Genomic DNA, 19,045 nt, shown 5'->3' with positions numbered 1-19,045 from the left:
AAATTAATTAAGGGTCATTTAGGCCCATGTATTCAGTGTGTTGCATGTGTGAAGAGCGTATTTTGGGAGACTGGTTTGTTCATGTTGTACAACTCAGTCTATTTCACTGTTTTGTGCCTATTCCGTTCCATTTACATCTCTTCCAAAGTCGAAATGGTGAATTATGATCTAGCACTTTATTAAAATATGTATTTCTGGTCACAATGGAGTTCACAGTTTATGGAAAAAGCAGCCGGAATTTTAGGTCTTACAAGAACCAGTTCTTTTCTTTTATTCTCTCTCATGTTGAAAATAGAAATTTTTCTGTCTTTAAAGGAAATATTTTTGCTTGGCTGATTTAATTGTGATGTCATTACTTCTTGAAAATGACTTACATATATTTGAATTCCTTAAAAGATATGATTTAACCCTCAAAAATACATGAAATCACAATTAACATTACCTGCAAGGGCAGATAACTCTGTACAATGAGATTATGTGAGCACGGGCGTATGATTTAAAAATGCTATGCAAAAAGGATAAGGAGGCATGTGAAAAAAATTGGTACTCGGTATTAAAATAAATGCGAATAGATCATGAAATATGTAACTATACGTTTCCGAACCGAGAACAAAAACTAATTGTGATACTTTACTTTGATCACAGGTATCGGACTGACCTTCATTGTTAATCCTGCTGCCATGTCTTTCTTCCCGGCAGCCCCGGTGTGGTCTCTGCTGTTTTTCCTAATGATCGTTATGTTAGGGCTAAGTACACAATTCGTCAACATTGAGACCGTCATCACTGCTATCATCGATGAAAATATCACGTTACTACGGCGACGACGGGTCCTCATTGTCTCCCTTTTATGTACATTTTTGTTTCTGTTGGGACTTCCTCTTACTACACAGGTAAGAAGTAAATTGATGACACATCTACGATTTAAAAATACAATAATTAGTCTTGTTCAATAAATATCTCAATAGTTTCATGCACCCTATCGATGTTCAATTAAATAAAAGTCAAACCTGTCTATAAAGACTACCTAAGGGTCAAAAATTATCTTTATATACATGTATACCCTACAACAGCAATACAGAGGTCATAGTGCTGAAATTGACTAAGTATGGGTAACCCCAAGACAGTGGTTCTATACAACAGGTGGCCTTTATACAGAGGTTATGAGAGATTTCCTCCCTTGTCTATTTAGGGTGGTATGTATGTCCTCCAGTTAATGGATGAGTACGCCGCTGGGTTCCCGACCCTGATCAACGGAATCTTCGCGTGTGTGGCCATCGGCTGGGTATACGGTGTGAAGCAGTTCTCTCGGGACATCAAACACATGGTTGGACGCAGTGTTAGTTACTGGTGGCAAGCTATGTGGTGTGTCATGACACCTCTTATAATTGTTGTAAGTACATATCTCTCATTGTTTTCCATATTTTCCTGACTAATCCTATGGCTGTTTATTGCTATAAGGTGTAATATATAGGAGCAAGCCGCATGATGGTTGACAGTCAAATCCTCCACGCAGGTTGAGGTTAATTTCTTAAAATATTTCAAGTCCATTTGACAGAACCATGTTTTTAGCCCACCATCATCAGATGGTGGGCTATTCAAATCGCCTTTCGTCCGTGGTCCGTCCGTCCGTCCGTCCGTTAACAATTCTTGTTACCGCTATTTCTCTAAAAGTACTGAAGGGATCTTTCTCAAATTTCATATGTAGGTTCCCCTAGGACCTTAGTTGTGCATATTGTATTTTAGGACTGATCGGTCAACAAGATGGCCGACAGGCGGCCATCTTGGATTTTGATAGTTAAAGTTTGTTACCGCTATTTCTCCGAAAGTACTGAAGGGATCTTTCTCAAATTTCATATGTAGGTTCCCCTAGGACCCTAGTTGTGCATATTGCATTTTGGGACTGATCGGTCAACAAGATGGCCGACCAGCCGCCATCTTGGATTTTGATAGTTAAAGTTTGTTACGGCTAATTCTCAGAAAGTACTGAAGGGATCTTTCTCAAATTTCATATGTAGGTTCCCCTAGGACCCTTGTAGTGCATATTGCATTTTGGGACTGATCGGTCAACAAGATGGCCGCCAGGTAGCCATCTTGGATTTTGATAGTTAAAGTTTGTTACCGCTATTTCTCAGAAAGTACTGAAGGGATCTTTCTCAAATTTCATATGTAGGTTCCCCTAGGACCCTAGTTGTGCATATTGTATTTTGGGACTGATCGGTCAACAAGATGGCCGCCAGGCAGCCATCTTAGATTTTGATAGTTAAAGTTTGTTACCGCTATTTCTCATAAAGTATTGAAGGGATCTTTCTCAAATTTCATATGTAGGTTCCCGTAGGACCCTAGTTGTGCATATTGCATTTTGGGACTGATCGGTCAACAAGATGGCCGACCAGCAGCCATCTTGGATTTTGATAGTTAAAGTTTGTTACCGCTAATTCTCAGAAAGTACTGAAGAGATCTTTCTCAAATTTTAATATGTTGGTTCCCCTAAGACCCCAGTTGTGCATATTGCATTTTGGGACTGATCGGTCAACAAGATGGCCGACCAGCAGCCATCTTGGATTTTGATAGTTAAAGTTTGTTACGGCTATTTCACAGAAAGTATTGAAGGGATTGTTCTCAAATTTGATATGTAGGTTCCCCTAGGATCCCAGTAGTGCATATTGCATTTTGGGACTGATCAGTCAACAAGATGGCCGCCAGGTAGCCATCTTGGATTTTGATAGTTAAAGTTTGTTACCGCTATTTCTCAGAAAGCACTGAAGGGATCTTTCTCAAATTTCATATGTAGGTTCCCCTAGGACCCTAGTTGTGCATATTGTATTTTGGGACTGATCGGTCAACAAGATGGCCGCCAGGCAGCCATCTTAGATTTTGATAGTTAAAGTTTGTTACCGCTATTTCTCATAAAGTATTGAAGGGATCTTTCTCAAATTTCATATGTAGGTTCCCGTAGGACCCTAGTTGTGCATATTGCATTTTGGGACTGATCGGTCAACAAGATGGCCGACCAGCAGCCATCTTGGATTTTGATAGTTAAAGTTTGTTACCGCTAATTCTCAGAAAGTACTGAAGGGATCTTTCTCAAATTTTAATATGTTGGTTCCCCTAAGACCCCAGTTGTGCATATTGCATTTTGGGACTGATCGGTCAACAAGATGGCCGACCAGCAGCCATCTTGGATTTTGATAGTTAAAGTTTGTTACGGCTATTTCACAGAAAGTATTGAAGGGATTGTTCTCAAATTTGATATGTAGGTTCCCCTAGGATCCCAGTAGTGCATATTGCATTTTGGGACTGATCAGTCAACAAGATGGCCGCCAGGTAGCCATCTTGGATTTTGATAGTTAAAGTTTGTTACCGCTATTTCTCAGAAAGCACTGAAGGGATCTTTCTCAAATTTCATATGTAGGTTCCCCTAGGACCCCAGTTGTGCATATTACATTTTGGGACTGATCGGTCAACAAGATGGCCGACCAGCAGCCATCTTGGATTTTGATAGTTAAAGTTTGTTACGGCTAATTCTCAGAAAGCAAAGGGATCTTTCTCAAATTTCATATGTAGGTTCCCCTAGGACCCCAGTTGTGCATATTGCATTTTGGGACTGATTGGTCAACAAGATGGCCGTCAGGTAATCTTGGATTTTGATAGTTAAGTTTGTTACATTTCTCAGAAAGATTGAAGGGATTGTTCTCAAATATCATATGTAGGTTCCTCTAGGACCCTAGTTCTGCCTATTGCATTTTGCGACCACCATCTTGGATTTTGATAGTTTAAAGTTTGAAAAGCAGAAAAAAGAAGTGTAAGTTTGAAAAGCAGAGAAAAGATCCCTCTTTCATTTGTCAGACATAGATCAATCTTTGGTGGGCGCCAAGATCCCTCTGGGATCTCTTGTATTTTATTTTATTTTCCCAATACTTTAACGAAAAATAAGTTATTTCCAACATTTTCATAATCATGATTTGTTTTTGTTTCAGTTTATTTTGATATTCTCTGTGATCGGGTATGAACCTCTTTCAAAAAAGTACGAGACCGAAGCCTACCCTGACTGGGCCGAGATCATTGGATTCATTATCACTCTCACTCCTGTCCTAGCCATACCTGTGTGTGGATTGTTCCAAATCATCATCAGGGAGGGCTCATTTCTACAGGTAAGGGTGAATGAGGGTAGGCTGTCATACCTGTGTATGGATTGTTTCAAATCAGCATCAGGGAGGGCTCATTTCTACAGGTAATGGTTAGGTCAGGCTGTCATACCTGTGTGGGAATTGTTCCAAATCATCACCAGGGAGGGCACATTTCTACAGTTAAGGGTTAGGTCAGGCTATCATACCTCTGTATGGATTGTTTCAAATCAGCATCAGGGAGAGCTCATTGCTACAGGTAAGGGTTAGGGTAGGCTGTCATACCTGTGTGTGGATGTTCCAAATCATCACCAGGGAGAGCTCATTTCTACAGGTAAGGGTTAGGTCAGGCTGTCATACCTGTGTGTGGATTGTTCCAAATCAGCATCAGGGAGAGCTCATTTCTACAGGTAAGCGTTAGGTTAGGCTGTTATTCCTGTGTCTGGATGTTCCAAATCATCATCTGGGAGGGTTCATTTCTACAGGTAAGGGTTAGGATAGGCTGTTATTCCTGTGTGTGGATGTTCCAAATCATCAACAGGGAGGGCTCATTTCTACAGGTAAGGGTTAGGTCAGGCTGTCATACCTGTGTGTGGATTGTTCCAAATCATCATCAGGGAGAGCTCATTTCTACAGGTAAGTTTTAGGGTAGGCTGTCATACCTGTGTGTGGATTGTTCCAAATCATCAACAGGGAGAGCTCATTTCTACAGGTAAGGGTTAGGGTAGGCTGTCATACCTGTGTGTGGATTGTTCCAAATCATCAAGAGGGAGGGCACATTTCTACAGGTAAGTTTTAGGGTAGGCTGTCATACCTGTGTGTGGATTGTTCCAAATCATCATCAGGGAGAGCTCATTTCTACAGGTAAGTTTTAGGGTAGGCTGTCATACCTGTGTGTGGATATTCCAAATCATCACCGGGGGAGCTCATTTCTACAGGTAAGGGTTAGGGTAGGCTGCTATACCAGTGTGTGGATTGTTCCAAATCATCAAGAAGGCCTCATTTCTACAGGTATGTTTTAGGGAAGGCTGTCATACCTGTGTGTGGATTGTTCCAAATCAGCACCAGGGAGGGCTCATTTCTACAGGTAAGGGATAGGGTAGGCTGTTATTCCTGTGTGTGGACTGTTCCAAATCATCAAGGAGGGCTCATTTCTACAGATAAGGGTTAGGGTAGACTGTCGTACCTGCGTGTGGATTGTTCCAAATTATCATCAGGGAGGGCACATTTCTACAGGTACAAGTCTTGAGTTCCTTTTTGTGGGATTAATTACTAATATACATTAAGCTTATACAATCCTAAAAAGATTCAAAGCTCACAAATGCTTGTCTGAAAAATTATTTTGTGTACCTATGTCGACTGATTTTAGTAAGTTTATAGAATCAATACTTTTTAATGAACATTTGAATATTTCACGTCTTAGAGAATAACTCTGAAGCTTGTATTTATATACAGCGGTTAAAGAAGAGCTGTCATTCGGAATCTAACTGGGGTCCAGCCCTGGAGCGTCACTGGAAGAATATCGAGTACTTCCCTACAGTGAATACCCACACCATGGTGGAGGACCACTCCCTTCTGCATACTGTTACAGGTACATATCAATCAGACCAGCAGTTATGCACAGGTTGGAAAAGGATTTAACACACACACACCCTCCCTCCCCAAAAAAAAAAAAAAGAGGTGAACTTCAGGAAACAAAATGCTTGGAAGTGACATAAAATGGTGAAAATAAATTTGAAATGTGAAATTCTTAAATAAATTTTTTTTAAAATATATTAACCTTTTAATTGATGTAAAACTTTAAAAAATTACTGGAAAGCCATTGGAAGCCTTTAAATTTTGCCACACGTGCATTGTACTAGTCCACTAAACCTGCCTATATTATTAGGCTTTTTTTAATTTTTAGGTCACCTGAGACGAAGTCTCAAGTGACCTATTCTAATTGCCTTTTGTCCGTCGTCGTCCGTCTTGCGTCGTGCGTCGTATGTCCGTAAACAATTTACATTTTCGACTTCTTCTCAAAAACTGCCGAAGCAATTTCAATGAAATTTTGCACAAACCATCTAAGGCATAAGGCCAATCAAAATTGTGAATTATATGGTCCCCACCCCCCAGGGAGCTATGGGAGGGGCCAAAAGGGGTAAAATTGACTAAAATTTCAAAAATCTTCTTCTCCACAAACAGATGTGATGAATGAATTAAATACTCTTCATAGATAGAAAGGTCATAAGGTCCTTTACAAAAATTGTGAATTATATGACCCTGGGGTCTCAGGTTTCCCCCCTGGGGAGGGGGTTAAGTTTACTATAGTTTATATAGGGAAAACACATTTTTGAGTATTATTTGATCATTTGTAATAGGAAATGAGTCAAATATTGTCAGAATTATTAGTATGAGATTGCCATTGAATCCTATTAACCAATTTTCCATGACTGACCCCCAGGGGCCTTAGGGCGGGGTCAAAAGGGGTCAAATAGGCTATATACTTCAAAAATCTTCTTCTGAAATTCTGGAAGTGGTAGAATCACATACTCTTCATAGATGGAAAGGTCTTGAGGTCCTTTACCAAAATTGCGAATTATATGACCCTGGGGTCTAACGTTTCCCCCTGGGGAGGGGGTCAAGTTTACTATAGTTTATATAGTGAAAACACATTTTATGAGTATTTTTTGCTCAATTTTAATACGAAATGAGTCAAACTTGTTTAGAATTATAAGCATGAGATAACATTTTAATATCATATCTATATTGGTCCTGGTCAACCCCCTCGGGGCAGAGGGGCGGGGGCAAATAGGCTAAAACTTTAAAAATCTTCTTCTTAAATACTGGAAATGGTAGAATCAAATACTCTGCATAGATGGAAAGGTCTTAAAAGTCCTTTACAAAAATTGTGAATAATATGACCCTGGGGTCTCATGTTTCCCCCTGGTGAGGGGGTCAAGTTTACTTTAGTTTATATAGGAAAAACACATTTATGAACATTATTTGCCTATTTTTCATAGGGTTAGAATTATTAGCCTGAAATAGCATTTTAAACATCATATCCATACTGGTCATGGCTGACCCCCAGGGGCCAGAGGGGCGGAGCCAAAAGGGGTCAAAATGGTAATTTCAAAAATCTTCTTTTTGAATTCACAGATTTGATGGAACCAGATACTCTTGATAGATTGGAAGGTCTTAAGGCCCTTTACAAAAATTTGTGAATTTCATGGCCCTGGGATCTCAGATTTTCCCCTAGGGAGGGGGTCAAATTTAGTATAGTTTATATAGGAAAAACACATTTAGGAACATTATTTGCTTAGTTTTTCATAGGAAATTAGTCAATCTGGGTTAGAATTATTAGCCTGAGATAGCATTTAACATCATATCCATATTGGTCCTAGCCGACTCCCAGGGGCGAGAGGGGGGTGGGGCCAAAAGGGGTCAAAATGGATAACATTTCAAAAATCTTTCTCCTGAATTCACAGATTTGATGGAACCAAATAATCTTCATAGATTAAAAATTTATAAAATCACTGACTGACTTCAAGGGCCTGATGGGCCAATATATATTTGTAGTGTTTATATGCATGTCTTTGTTTCATTCTGTGTCTGAACTCAGGTGACCGCTAAGGCCCATGGGCCTCTTGTTTTTTTGTTTTTTTTTGCTTAATATATATAGTCAGCTCGCGGGGTACCTCTTAAAAATGTGAAATCGTAGGCCAGATTTGGCCTACGCTACGTCAGCGGCATATTTCTAATATATCGTCCATGCAATGCCGGGAAAACGTACACATACCTATATATTGGGATCTTATGTACTCCACTGCCCCCATGTTACATCCCATTTATGAAATTAAACAACTCTGCACAATGAAATACTTCCGAGACCCTTCTATTTCACACATTTGTAATGGCCGCCGTATACACATTTAGTAGAGCAAACGGCAGCCAATCAACTTCGCTTCCGGTTTTATTTTTAAAAAACCACGTGTAGTTAAAAGATAAACAAAATGCTAGCCAGTTAGAGTTTTTATAGTGAAATTATGGTTGACATACACGACATGATGTCAAATATTCAAATTGAACACGACTATTGCTGGTACCGCATCACTTTCGCGATATTCACGTTGCATATACATGTAGCATATACACGGTAGAATTTTGTTTATCTTTCAACTACACATGGTTTTTTTTAAGAGGTACCGCGAGCTGACTATATATTAGGCGAAAAAAAAAATAAAAAAAAAAAAAAAAAAAAAAGCCTAATAATATAGGCAGGTTTAGGCGTTGACTAGTAAAAGTACAATACAGTTAATGTTATTCTTATAAATATGTACTTATAATATCTTGTTTAGATTGGGACTGTATGGGAATGTATTTGGTTGTCTTCTGAACCCCAATAACTTTAACTTGTGTAGACAATGTAACTTGATTTAATTTAAAGTACTTTAAAGTAAGTCAGCTTGCCTTGACCAAACTTTTACATTTAAGTAAACCAATCTTATTTTATAACTTGATATTGAGATTCAACTAACAAGATTTGACGGTATTACTGAAGCTAATACTTAATTGTAGTGTATACTTTATTTTGTGTCCATGTCATTATCAACATATTCATCAATATAAAAGGTCTGTGAAGGTGTATTTACATGTCCCGTAAATTATCTTTTTAAAATAATTATTTGTGGAAAATTTGAATTCATGTTTAAAATGTGGTGTATCGCAAAAAATTTAATTTAAATCTTCGCAAAAATTTGTAGTGAATTAACACAGTATACCAATTAAACTAATTGGTGCTTTGAGACACCTAATAATGACATGTTTGATATACATTTAAGTAATTTAAAAAGGAAAATAGAAATAAAAAAAAATCAATTCAAACACTTCTGGGATTTTTTAAGGCTAGCTAGCTACAGCCTTAAATGACCAGGAACAATAAAAACAAAGAGAATTTCTTCCACCTGGAAAGTTGTGCTACTGATCAAGGTATTGTAGGTTATCACTGGAAGTTTGTGCTACTGATCAAAGTATTGTAGGTTATCCACTGGAAGTTGTGCTACTGATCAAGGTATTGTATAGTTATCACTGGAAGTTTGTGCTGCTGATCAAGGTATTGTAAGTTATTCACTGGAAGTTGTGCTACTGATCATGGTATTGTAAGTTATCACTGGAAGTTGTGTTGCCTGATCAAGGTATTGTAAGTTTTATCACTGGAAGTTGTGTGCTACTGATCAAGGTATTGTAAAGTTATCACTGGAAAGTTGTGCTGCTGATCAAGGTATAGTAAGTTATCACTGGGAGTTGTGCTACTGATCAAGGTATGTGTTAGTTATCACTGGAAGTTGTGCTTCTGATCAAGGTACTTGTAAGTTATCATTGGGAAGTTATGCTGCTGATCAAGGTATTGTAAGTTATAAATTGGAAGTTAGTTATGCCTACTGAAATCAAGGTATATTAAGTTATCACTGGAAGTTGTGCTACTGATCAAGGTATTGTAAGTTATCACTGTGGAAGTTGTGCTACTGATCAAGGTATTGTTAGTTATCACTGGAAGTTGTGCTGCTGATCAAGGTATTGTTAGTTATCACTGGAAGTTGTGCTGCTGATCAAGTTATTGTAAGTTATCACTGGAAAGTTGTGCTACTGATCAAGGTATTGTAAGTTATCACTGAAGTTTTGTAAATGCTGATCAAGGTATAGATGTTAGTTTATCACTGGAAGTTCAGTGCCATGCTGAAGGTCACTCAAAAAATTTCATTGTATGGTTATCACATGGAAGTTGTGCTACTGATCAAGGTATTGTTAGTTATCACTGGAAGTCTGTGCTGCTGATCAAGGTATTGTGAGTTTATCACAGGAAGTTATGCTACTGATCAAGGTATTGTGAGTTATCATCATGGAAGTTATTGCTACTGATCAAGGTATTTTTAAGTTATCACTGGAAGTTATGCTACTTATCAAGGTATTTTAAGTTATCACTGGAAGTTGTGCTACTGATTCAAGGTATTGTAAGTTATCACTGGAAGTTTGTGCTACTGATCAAGGTATTGTTTAGTTATCACTGGAAGTTTATGCTACTTATCAAGGTATAGTAAGTTATCACTGGAAGTTATGCTACTTATCATTTAGGTATAGTAAGTTATCACTCGAAGTTGTGCTACTGATCAAGGTATTGTAAGTTATCACTGGAAGTTGTGCTACTGATCAAGGTATTGTAAGTTATCACTGGAAGTTGTGCTACTGATTCAAGGTATTGTTAGTTATCAACTGGAAGTTATGCTGCTGCTGATAAAGGTATTGTAAGTTATCACTGGAAGTTATGACTGCTGATCAAGGTATTGTAATGTTATCACTGTAAGTTGTGCTACTGATCAAGGTATTGTGAGGTTATCACTGGTAAAAGTTGTGCTGACTTAATCAAGGTATTGTTGTTATCACTGGAAGTTGTTGTTGCTGATCAAGGTATTGTAAGTTATCACTGGAAGTTGTGCATACTGATCAAGGTATTGTAGGCTATCACGTGGAAGGTGTGCTATGTGAAAAAAAAAAATAAAAAAAAAAGAAAAAAAAAAAAAAAAATAAAAAACAAGGTATAGTAAGTTATCACTGGAAGTTGTGCTACTGATCAAGGTATTGTAAGTTATCACGTAGTACATTTAGGTCTAGATAAAAGTTACAAGTTTGAATTTCATTGTTGAAGCCAGTACATTAAGGTCTAGATAAAAGTTACAAGTTTGAATTTCATTGTTAAAGCCAGTACATTTAGGTCTAGATAAAAGTTACAAGTTTGAATTTCATTGTTGAAGCCAGTACATTTAGGTCTAGATAAAAGTTACAAGTTTGAATTTCATTGTTAAAGCTATTACATTTAGGTCTAGATAAAAGTTACAAGTTTGAATTTTATTGTTAAAGCTGAAGTACCATTTAGGTCTAGATTAAAGTTACAAGTTTGAATTTCATATGATTTGAATGCTACCAGCAAGACATTGTTACAACTGTTTTGATTTGCTGTGATCCTTTATGCTACAACTGTTTTGATTTGCTGTGATCCTATAGTTTGACCTCTAATCACCTAACCGTGTTTGCAGATAATGTTGATTTCACTACGGTTGGTGTTCGTGTACCAAGTCTATCCCAAACAAGCCTGCTTCCTAAATCCCTGTCCCCAAAGAAACCCCGAGACATGAGGGAGCGTGCAATTCTCAACCACGCCTACAGCAATCCACAATGTCATCAATCAACAGGTAGGTCACTTAAAAATAGGTCATAGGTCAAAAATTAGGTCATGTGAATTAGGTCATTGATTATGAAAATAGCTCATTAATTTCATAGATAGTTCACTGATCTTACAAGCAGGTTGATGATACAAATAGGTCACCCACATAAAGATTATTGGTCACATAAATAGTTCATTAATCCTTCAAGTAGGTCATTGATCATACAAAAATAGGTCATTAGTCATAAATTTGGTAATTGCATGATCATACAAATAGGTCATTGGTCATTGAAGTAGGTCATTCAACCTATACAAATAGATGATTGGTCATGAAGATAGTACCAAGGTGTTGTTGGACATTTCATTAGGTCATTGATCATAAAAATAGGTGATTGGTCATAATTCAAATCATTGGTCACTTAAATATAAGTCATTGCTATTTTAGTAGGCCATTGATTGGTCATAAAAGTAGGTCTCCAATCATATAAATGTGTTATTGTTTCTAAAATAAGTTATAAGTCATTCAAGTGGGCCATTGATCCTAAATTCAGAAAGGCCGCACAAATTAGGCCATTACATGGTCTCGCAAATACATCATGGAATACATCACTTGGCTTGAGGAATTAAACGTTGGTGTTTTGACGCTTAATGTATTACATTATCATGCTATGTATGAGTATGTATATATCCCTGCCTAATAGCATTGATTGTGAGGATCATGAAATTGACAGATCACCAGCTGTCAATCAAACTGCCCAGGTACGGCACATGACTTAGCATTTCGTATTGCATATGTTACAATGTTTGCTGCGACATTGAATGGAAACGTGCATGTGCGAGCACAGGGCATGGGTATACATACTGCCTGGCGATCTGTCAAATGTACATGTGCATGGGGTTTTGTCTGTATACAGCTATATATACATGTACATATATTACATAATCATCATAAATTTTGAATGTAATCAACAAATGGAGTGTTTCACATGTGTATATACACTGTACATTAACAAAATTTTGTATTGCTAGGGTTAAATCAGTGGTACATGTACAGGTGATACATGCTGAACAGTTACTAGTGAACAGCGTTTAGTGATCTCATAAACTCTTACTTTGATACACATCACAATGACAACCACAGGTCAATGAACATTGACCAGGAAGCTTGATTTATAGATTGAGGGTCTGGTTTGTGTTTTGGTTCGTTGGTTTGAGCTTGATCAGTCAGGCCGCTTCATTACTCCACTCCAGTTACAAACTTGGTGAGCTTGCCTCAACCGTTATTTTGAGCAATTTTGTAAATACCCCTAGCAGGGGATACTTTTGATTAGATACGTCTTCTGGAGCAAAGAGTTGGAGAATGAGGGAGGAATGTGGCGGAGTTAGACAGAGTCAACATCAGTTAGCTAAACCGGTAGAGCATCTCGTTAATGTCTGGAGGTCCGGGTTTGAGTTCTTGACAATCATGAAACAGTCTTAGCCTTTTTTTGGGGGATAGCCAATCAAAAATTGCATATATTTTTAGCTCATCTGGCCCGAACTCACATATACTTCACATAGCACATTGTAACGCAACACTAAGTGACATGCTGCAAACATACTGCAGTCTCCCAAAACTCACACATACTTCACATAGCACATTGTAATGCAACACAAAGTGACATGCTGCAAGCATACTGCAGTCTCCCAAAACTCACACATACTTCACACTACACATTGTAACACAACACAAAGTGACATGCTGCAAGCATACTGCAGTCTCCCAAAACTCACACATACTTCACACAACACATTGTAACGCAACACAAAGTGACATGCTGCAAGCATACTGCAGTCTCCCAAAACTCACACATACTTCACACAACACATTGTAACACAACACAAAGTGACATGCTGCAAGCATACTGCAGTCTCCCAAAACTCACACATACTTCACACAACACATTGTAACGCAACACAAAGTGACATGCTGCAAGCATACTGCAGTCTCCCAAAACTCACACATACTTCACACAACACATTGTAACGCAACACAAAGTGACATGCTGCAAGCATACTGCAGTCTCCCAAAACTCACACATATTTCACACAACACATTGTAATGCAACACAAAGTGACAACCTGCAAGCATACTGCAGTCTCCCAAAACTCACACATACTTCACACAACACATTGTAACACAACACAAAGTGACATGCTGCAAGCATACTGCAGTCTCCCAAAACTCACACATACTTCACACAACACATTGTAACACAACACAAAGTGACATGCTGCAAGCATACTGCAGTCTCACAAAACTCTCACACTCTTCATACAACACATTGTAACCCAACACAAGGTGTCATGCTGCAAGCATACTGCAGTCTCCAAAAACTCACACATACTTCACACAACACATTGTAACACAACACAAAGTGACATGCTGCAAGCATACTGCAGTCTCCCAAAACTCACACATACTTCACACAACACATTGTAACACAACACTAAGTGACATGCTGCAAGCATACTGCAGTCTCACAAAAACTCACACATACTTCACACAACACATTGTAACGCAACACAAGGTGTCATGCTGCAAGCATACTGCAGTCTCCAAAAACTCACACATACTTCACACAACACATTGTAACACAACACAAAGTGACATGCTGCAAGCATACTGCAGTCTCACAAAACTCACACATACTTCACACAACACATTGTAACGCAACACAAAGTGACATGCTGCAAGCATACTGCAGTCTCACAAAACTCTCACACACTTCACACAACACATTGTAACCCAACACAAGGTGACATGCTGCAAGCATACTGCAGTCTCCAAAAACTCACACATACTTCACACAACACATTGTAACACAACACAAAGTGACATGCTGCAAGCATACTGCAGTCTCACAAAACTCTCACACACTTCATACAACACATTGTAACGCAACACAAGGTGTCATGCTGCAAGCATACTGCAGTCTCCCAAAACTCACACAACACATTGTAACGCAACACAAAGTGACATCCTGCAAGCATACTGCAGTCTCCCAAAACTCACACAACACATTGTAACACAACACAAAGTGACATGCTGCAAGCATACTGCAGTCTCCAAAAACTCACAAATACTTCACACAACACATTGTAACACAACACAAAGTGACATGCTGCAAGCATACTGCAGTCTCCCAAAACTCACACATACTTCACACGACACATTGTAACGCAACACAAAGTGACATGCTGCAAGCATACTGCAGTCTCCCAAAACTCACACTTACTTCTCATAACACATTGTAACGCAACACAAAGTGACATCCTGCAAGCATACTGCAGTCTCCCAAAACTCACACATACTTCACATAATAGATTGCATACAAATAAGGCTATCCTTTAATGATCATAGCTGGTAATAGGATGTTAATTAAAGCCACCAGCCAACCATCCATGTTCATTTTAGATCTGATCATCTATAATCATATATATATCATGACACATATAATCAAGTCAGTCTCTGGATCAATATGATCAGAATTTTCCTTAAATAATATTTCACTCATTAATATATCATGACTTTCACACAACTTATGTCATCTGCTTGGTTGTATTGCAATTCTAAGATCAGTTGAGCTTGATTCATTACAGGGCAATGGTCTATCAACTGACCGGCGTATTCAACCCAATATTGAATAAACGCTTGTGTTCAAACAATTACTCTAGCTCTTTTTAAATTCTCTTTAAATTCTCAAGATGACGAGTCTCTGCCTTTATAACAGACATAGCTATAGTATAGCGTTATTGGTGTTTTATGAACAAACGACTCAAAAGCAAAATGTACTGTACAAAACTAATAACATTTATTCAAAACTTACATTTTGGGCTGAGGGGATATAACAGCTGTGGTGTTGACTCTCCAGCAAATGACCCGGCCTACAGATACTTAGACTTAATATCTATTCTATTCTTAATTAATAGTTATGTGATTGTAGCTAGTGTGAAAATGTGTAAGCCAAGCCATGTACTGAAGAGAGTCAATTGTATAAGATTATAAGATAAACAAATTCTTGGGGGACTTACGAATTACAAATGATGTAAAATGCCCCATAACAAAAGGAATATTTTGCTGCAGAGCGGGGTGCCTAAACCCTAACTCCCATAATGGAAGGGGGAAGGTAACGATTTGTCCATGCTCGGAAACAGCTGGCAAGTGTTTACTCACTTAAACGCCTTATTGAATTTTGAAACACAACTGTCATAAACCCTTGCATCACCTGAAATGGTCGTGTGGTGGGGTGGTGGCGGTGAAGAATTACTTGGCGCCAATCTTGTCTATCTATACTGAAGAAAACTGCTGAAGAGACTGACCAGTCACGTGACTGTACTGACCAATCGCCGCACATCTGACTGGTCACTGTACATGTTGTACTATTTATAACTATACTACCCATGCTGTATATGTGTATATAGTATGTAGACTAGCTTAGCTGACAGTGAATAGCTCAGACTAGATCGTCTCTGTTCATAAACGGCATTTATGTATAAATACATAAATTTTGATTTATGAACAAACGACTCAAAAGCAAAATGTACTGTACAAAACTAATAACATTTATTCAAAACTTACATTTTGGGCTGAGGGGATATAACAGCTGTGGTGTTGACTCTCCAGCAAATGACCCGGCCTACAGATACTTAGACTTAATATCTATTCTATTCTTAATTAATAGTTATGTGATTGTAGCTAGTGTGAAAATGTGTAAGCCAAGCCATGTACTGAAGAGAGTCAATTGTATAAGATTATAAGATAAACAAATTCTTGGGGGACTTACGAATTACAAATGATGTAAAATGCCCAAATTGAAGATGTTCCGCAGCTGAAATACCCCTAAATACATGGACTATATCCAAAAGCAAGACGTTTGTAATAATAATACTGATTGTCCCATTTCACACAAAAAAGATGCCATTGTGACGGATGAATCGGAATCAGGTTTGAACGCGTCTGAAATATCAGTTTTACACATCACTGCCCCGGGTCCTATGTTTTTAATAACATTAATAGCGTCATCAATCTTGACATAAGAAAGAGAACACTCCTCCTTGTTAATGAGCTCGTTAACACTTGGGTTTAGTTCATCCTCATGGGGAGCAGACAAATCTACTATGAGCCGTTTTTTGCCAGAGTATTTACCCGTTGCTAGGCCTATGGGACTGACTCGATAGCTGTTGAACGGTGGCTGCTGGAAAGGTCCTGCCAAGAAACCTTTACTTATTTCTTTTTGAATTAATTCTGTCACGGTAGAAGCTTCCTGAATAGCTGATTTCAAATTTTTACATTCTTTAGTCTGTAATTCTAAACACGATCTTATCTTCGTATCGAAGCCTAATTCTAAACCTGAGCAGAGATAATTAACCCAATCTCTGTCTGGGTGATTAGAGAGTTCTTCTCTCTGAGTTTAATGACATTAATTGGAGTGGTAGCGGTTGAAGAGAGTCCAAAGTCTGTATTATTTGATTCTAACTGTTCATTACCCTCCAGTCACCGTTTCTTCTGTGGGCAAGACACTGCAGGATGGGCTCCATTCCTACATAGTTTACAGGCATGGCCGTACCGGCACGTAGCTCTGAAACATTTCCCACTATTAAAATTATTGCATAGTTCAATGCCCTCCGCGACAACTCTCGATCTGCCGTATCGATCCATATCTCCACCTCGGGGTGTGGTTGTGTGTTGATCGGTCAACACTTGATGACTACGAGACATTTGATTTTGCTGATTTCCCTGTGATGGAAATTTGGTTTGTATAGAATTACCAAGCGAGATCGGACAAAAAGGGGTTGTGTGTGTGTGCTTGACCCACATGCACAAGCAAACGTTTTGGCCCCTGCCATCAACATAGTTAAAAGCTGATTGTCTTTCAGGGCCCAATTAACTTTCAAATTCAAATGGTGTAATGCATATGCGCTCCTGGCCGAGAAGTTCTTGTGGTATTCGTAAAACTTTGAGCCATACAGGTTGTAAATCTCAATAATTGTCTCTTCATATCTGTCTAATTCCACCCTTCTGTTAGGGTGTCTTTCACACATCACGCGTTTATATTTGTTGAACGCCGTGATAAACTCACTTATAGTCAATGTTCTATTGAGACGTGGGTCAGTAGGGACTTTGACGTTGAACTGAACCCCCTCAGTGTGTATAACGCGATCTTTAGCCACGTCGAAGTCCGGGATTAACAACGACGCTAAATTAACGTCCCTACCCTCTACAATTTGTTTCCTAATGTTGTCGGAAATTATGTCCATAGGAGGGAGAGAATCGGGTGGTATACCGTTTGACGGCTGAGAGTACGCACCTGAATCTGAGCTGTGATGTAGATCACGTTGGCTTCCTGAGGCATCCTGAGTGCCCGACAACCTAGCCATGGCAGCATCTAACTTGTTGTTGTTGTCTGAAACATCGTGAGCAACAGTCTCTCTTTGCATCTCCCGAGTAAGCAGCAAGTTGATCGTAGTTTGCAGCTGTTGAATCACGCCGCTGTGATTCTGCATGGGGGCCGCCATATTGTCTGCGCGCGCACTCTGTTGTTCCGGTGACTGATCATCGATTTCCGCCCTAGTTAAATCTACATTTGGCCTAAGCATGGTTTCCGGACGGACGTCGTGATCGATGTTGTTCGCGTTTGTCGATGCGATTGTTCTATTAAACCTACTGGTTCGTCGTTGATTTGTTTCATTCGCTGTATTGGCGACCACGTTTAGCGTGTTCGTCTGTGCTGGTGTTCGTCTTTGTTTCGAGTTCTCAATAAACAACACTTTTAAATTTGCTTTCGACATGGAACTTGGAGTCCAAATACCCATCTCTTCGAGTTTTTTACGTAGAATATCAACCGTCCAGTTGTTCGGATTTTCCATGTCATATGGAGTAGAAGTTTCTGTCCGTCGTCGTTTGTTTGTTCTTCTGTCCGCCATTGTTTACGATCGACCGTAGTCCCAAAGTCTTATAAATTTAGGCAATATAAGCACTTAATTTACATAGTTGCACACACTGAAAACATCCACTAAATAAACATAGGTTCTTGACACGTATTGTAAATGTTCTGGTTGAAAAAGAAGTCCACAAAACGTTAAACGAAGATGAAGAATTACTGAAGAATTACTTGGCGCCAATCTTGTCTATCTATACTGAAGAAAACTGCTGAAGAGACTGACCAGTCACGTGACCGTACTGACCAATCGCCGCACATCTGACTGGTCACTGTACATGTTGTACTATTTATAACTATACTACCCATGCTGTATATGTGTATATAGTATGTAGACTAGCTTAGCTGACAGTGAATAGCTCAGACTAGATCGTCTCTGTTCATAAACGGCATTTATGTATAAATACATAAATTTTGATTAAATTTGCGATGAACACGGAATATATTGCATGTTGCATATGATCATACCTCCGCAGCAAAGCTAAGGGAGGTATACTGGTATTGAGTTGTCCAAATGTCCATGCATCTGTCTGTCTGTCTGTGGACACAACTTTGTTGTGCAAACTTCTCTTAAATTACTTCACAGATTTTGATAAAATGGTACACAGAACCCTGACATAAAGGGGAGTAGAGTAAACTATGAAGGGTCTGCAATGTCCCCTATTAATAGAGTTATTTTTAAATTTTTGCAATAATGCACATATGGTCAAATACCCGGTAAACACAAAATTAAAAACTTTATT

The 19,045-nt window shown here is 38.7% G+C and overlaps 2 protein-coding genes across 2 annotated transcripts in view; one reads left to right on the top strand and one right to left on the bottom strand.

Moving 5' to 3' along the window:
• Positions 1–19,045, top strand: part of LOC138327704 (uncharacterized) — a 108,578-nt gene that overhangs the window by 87,381 nt on the left and 2,152 nt on the right. The window contains 5 exon segments of the mRNA XM_069274014.1: positions 646–890; positions 1,190–1,390; positions 3,978–4,151; positions 5,580–5,715; positions 11,195–11,350. Of these exon segments, the coding sequence (XP_069130115.1) occupies positions 646–890; positions 1,190–1,390; positions 3,978–4,151; positions 5,580–5,715; positions 11,195–11,350 (912 nt within the window).
• On the bottom strand, positions 839–18,722 carry LOC138327703 (uncharacterized). The gene is made up of 2 exons (XM_069274012.1): positions 17,673–18,722; positions 839–914 (listed from the first exon to the last, which is right to left on the bottom strand). Exons 1-2 carry the CDS (start codon positions 18,286–18,288, stop codon positions 883–885), a joined length of 648 nt encoding a protein of 215 aa, XP_069130113.1. The 5' UTR covers positions 18,289–18,722; the 3' UTR covers positions 839–882.

The sequence above is a fragment of the Argopecten irradians genome, chromosome 7, assembly GCF_041381155.1.
Source record: "Argopecten irradians isolate NY chromosome 7, Ai_NY, whole genome shotgun sequence".
Classification (NCBI taxonomy): Eukaryota; Metazoa; Mollusca; class Bivalvia; order Pectinida; family Pectinidae; genus Argopecten; species Argopecten irradians.
The sequence above is the reverse complement of the archived record's forward strand: the minus strand, read 5'-3'. Positions and strand labels throughout refer to the sequence as shown.

Excerpts from the sequence above, each read along its gene's own strand:
- LOC138327703 (XM_069274012.1), bottom strand. The coding sequence starts at position 18,288 with ATGGCGGACAGAAGAACAAACAAACGACGACGGACAGAAACTTCTACT. Across the intron at positions 915-17,672 it reads ACATCACAGCTCAGATTCAG|ATGTGTCATCAATTTACTTC; the intron begins GTGCGTACTCTC and ends TTTAAATCGTAG.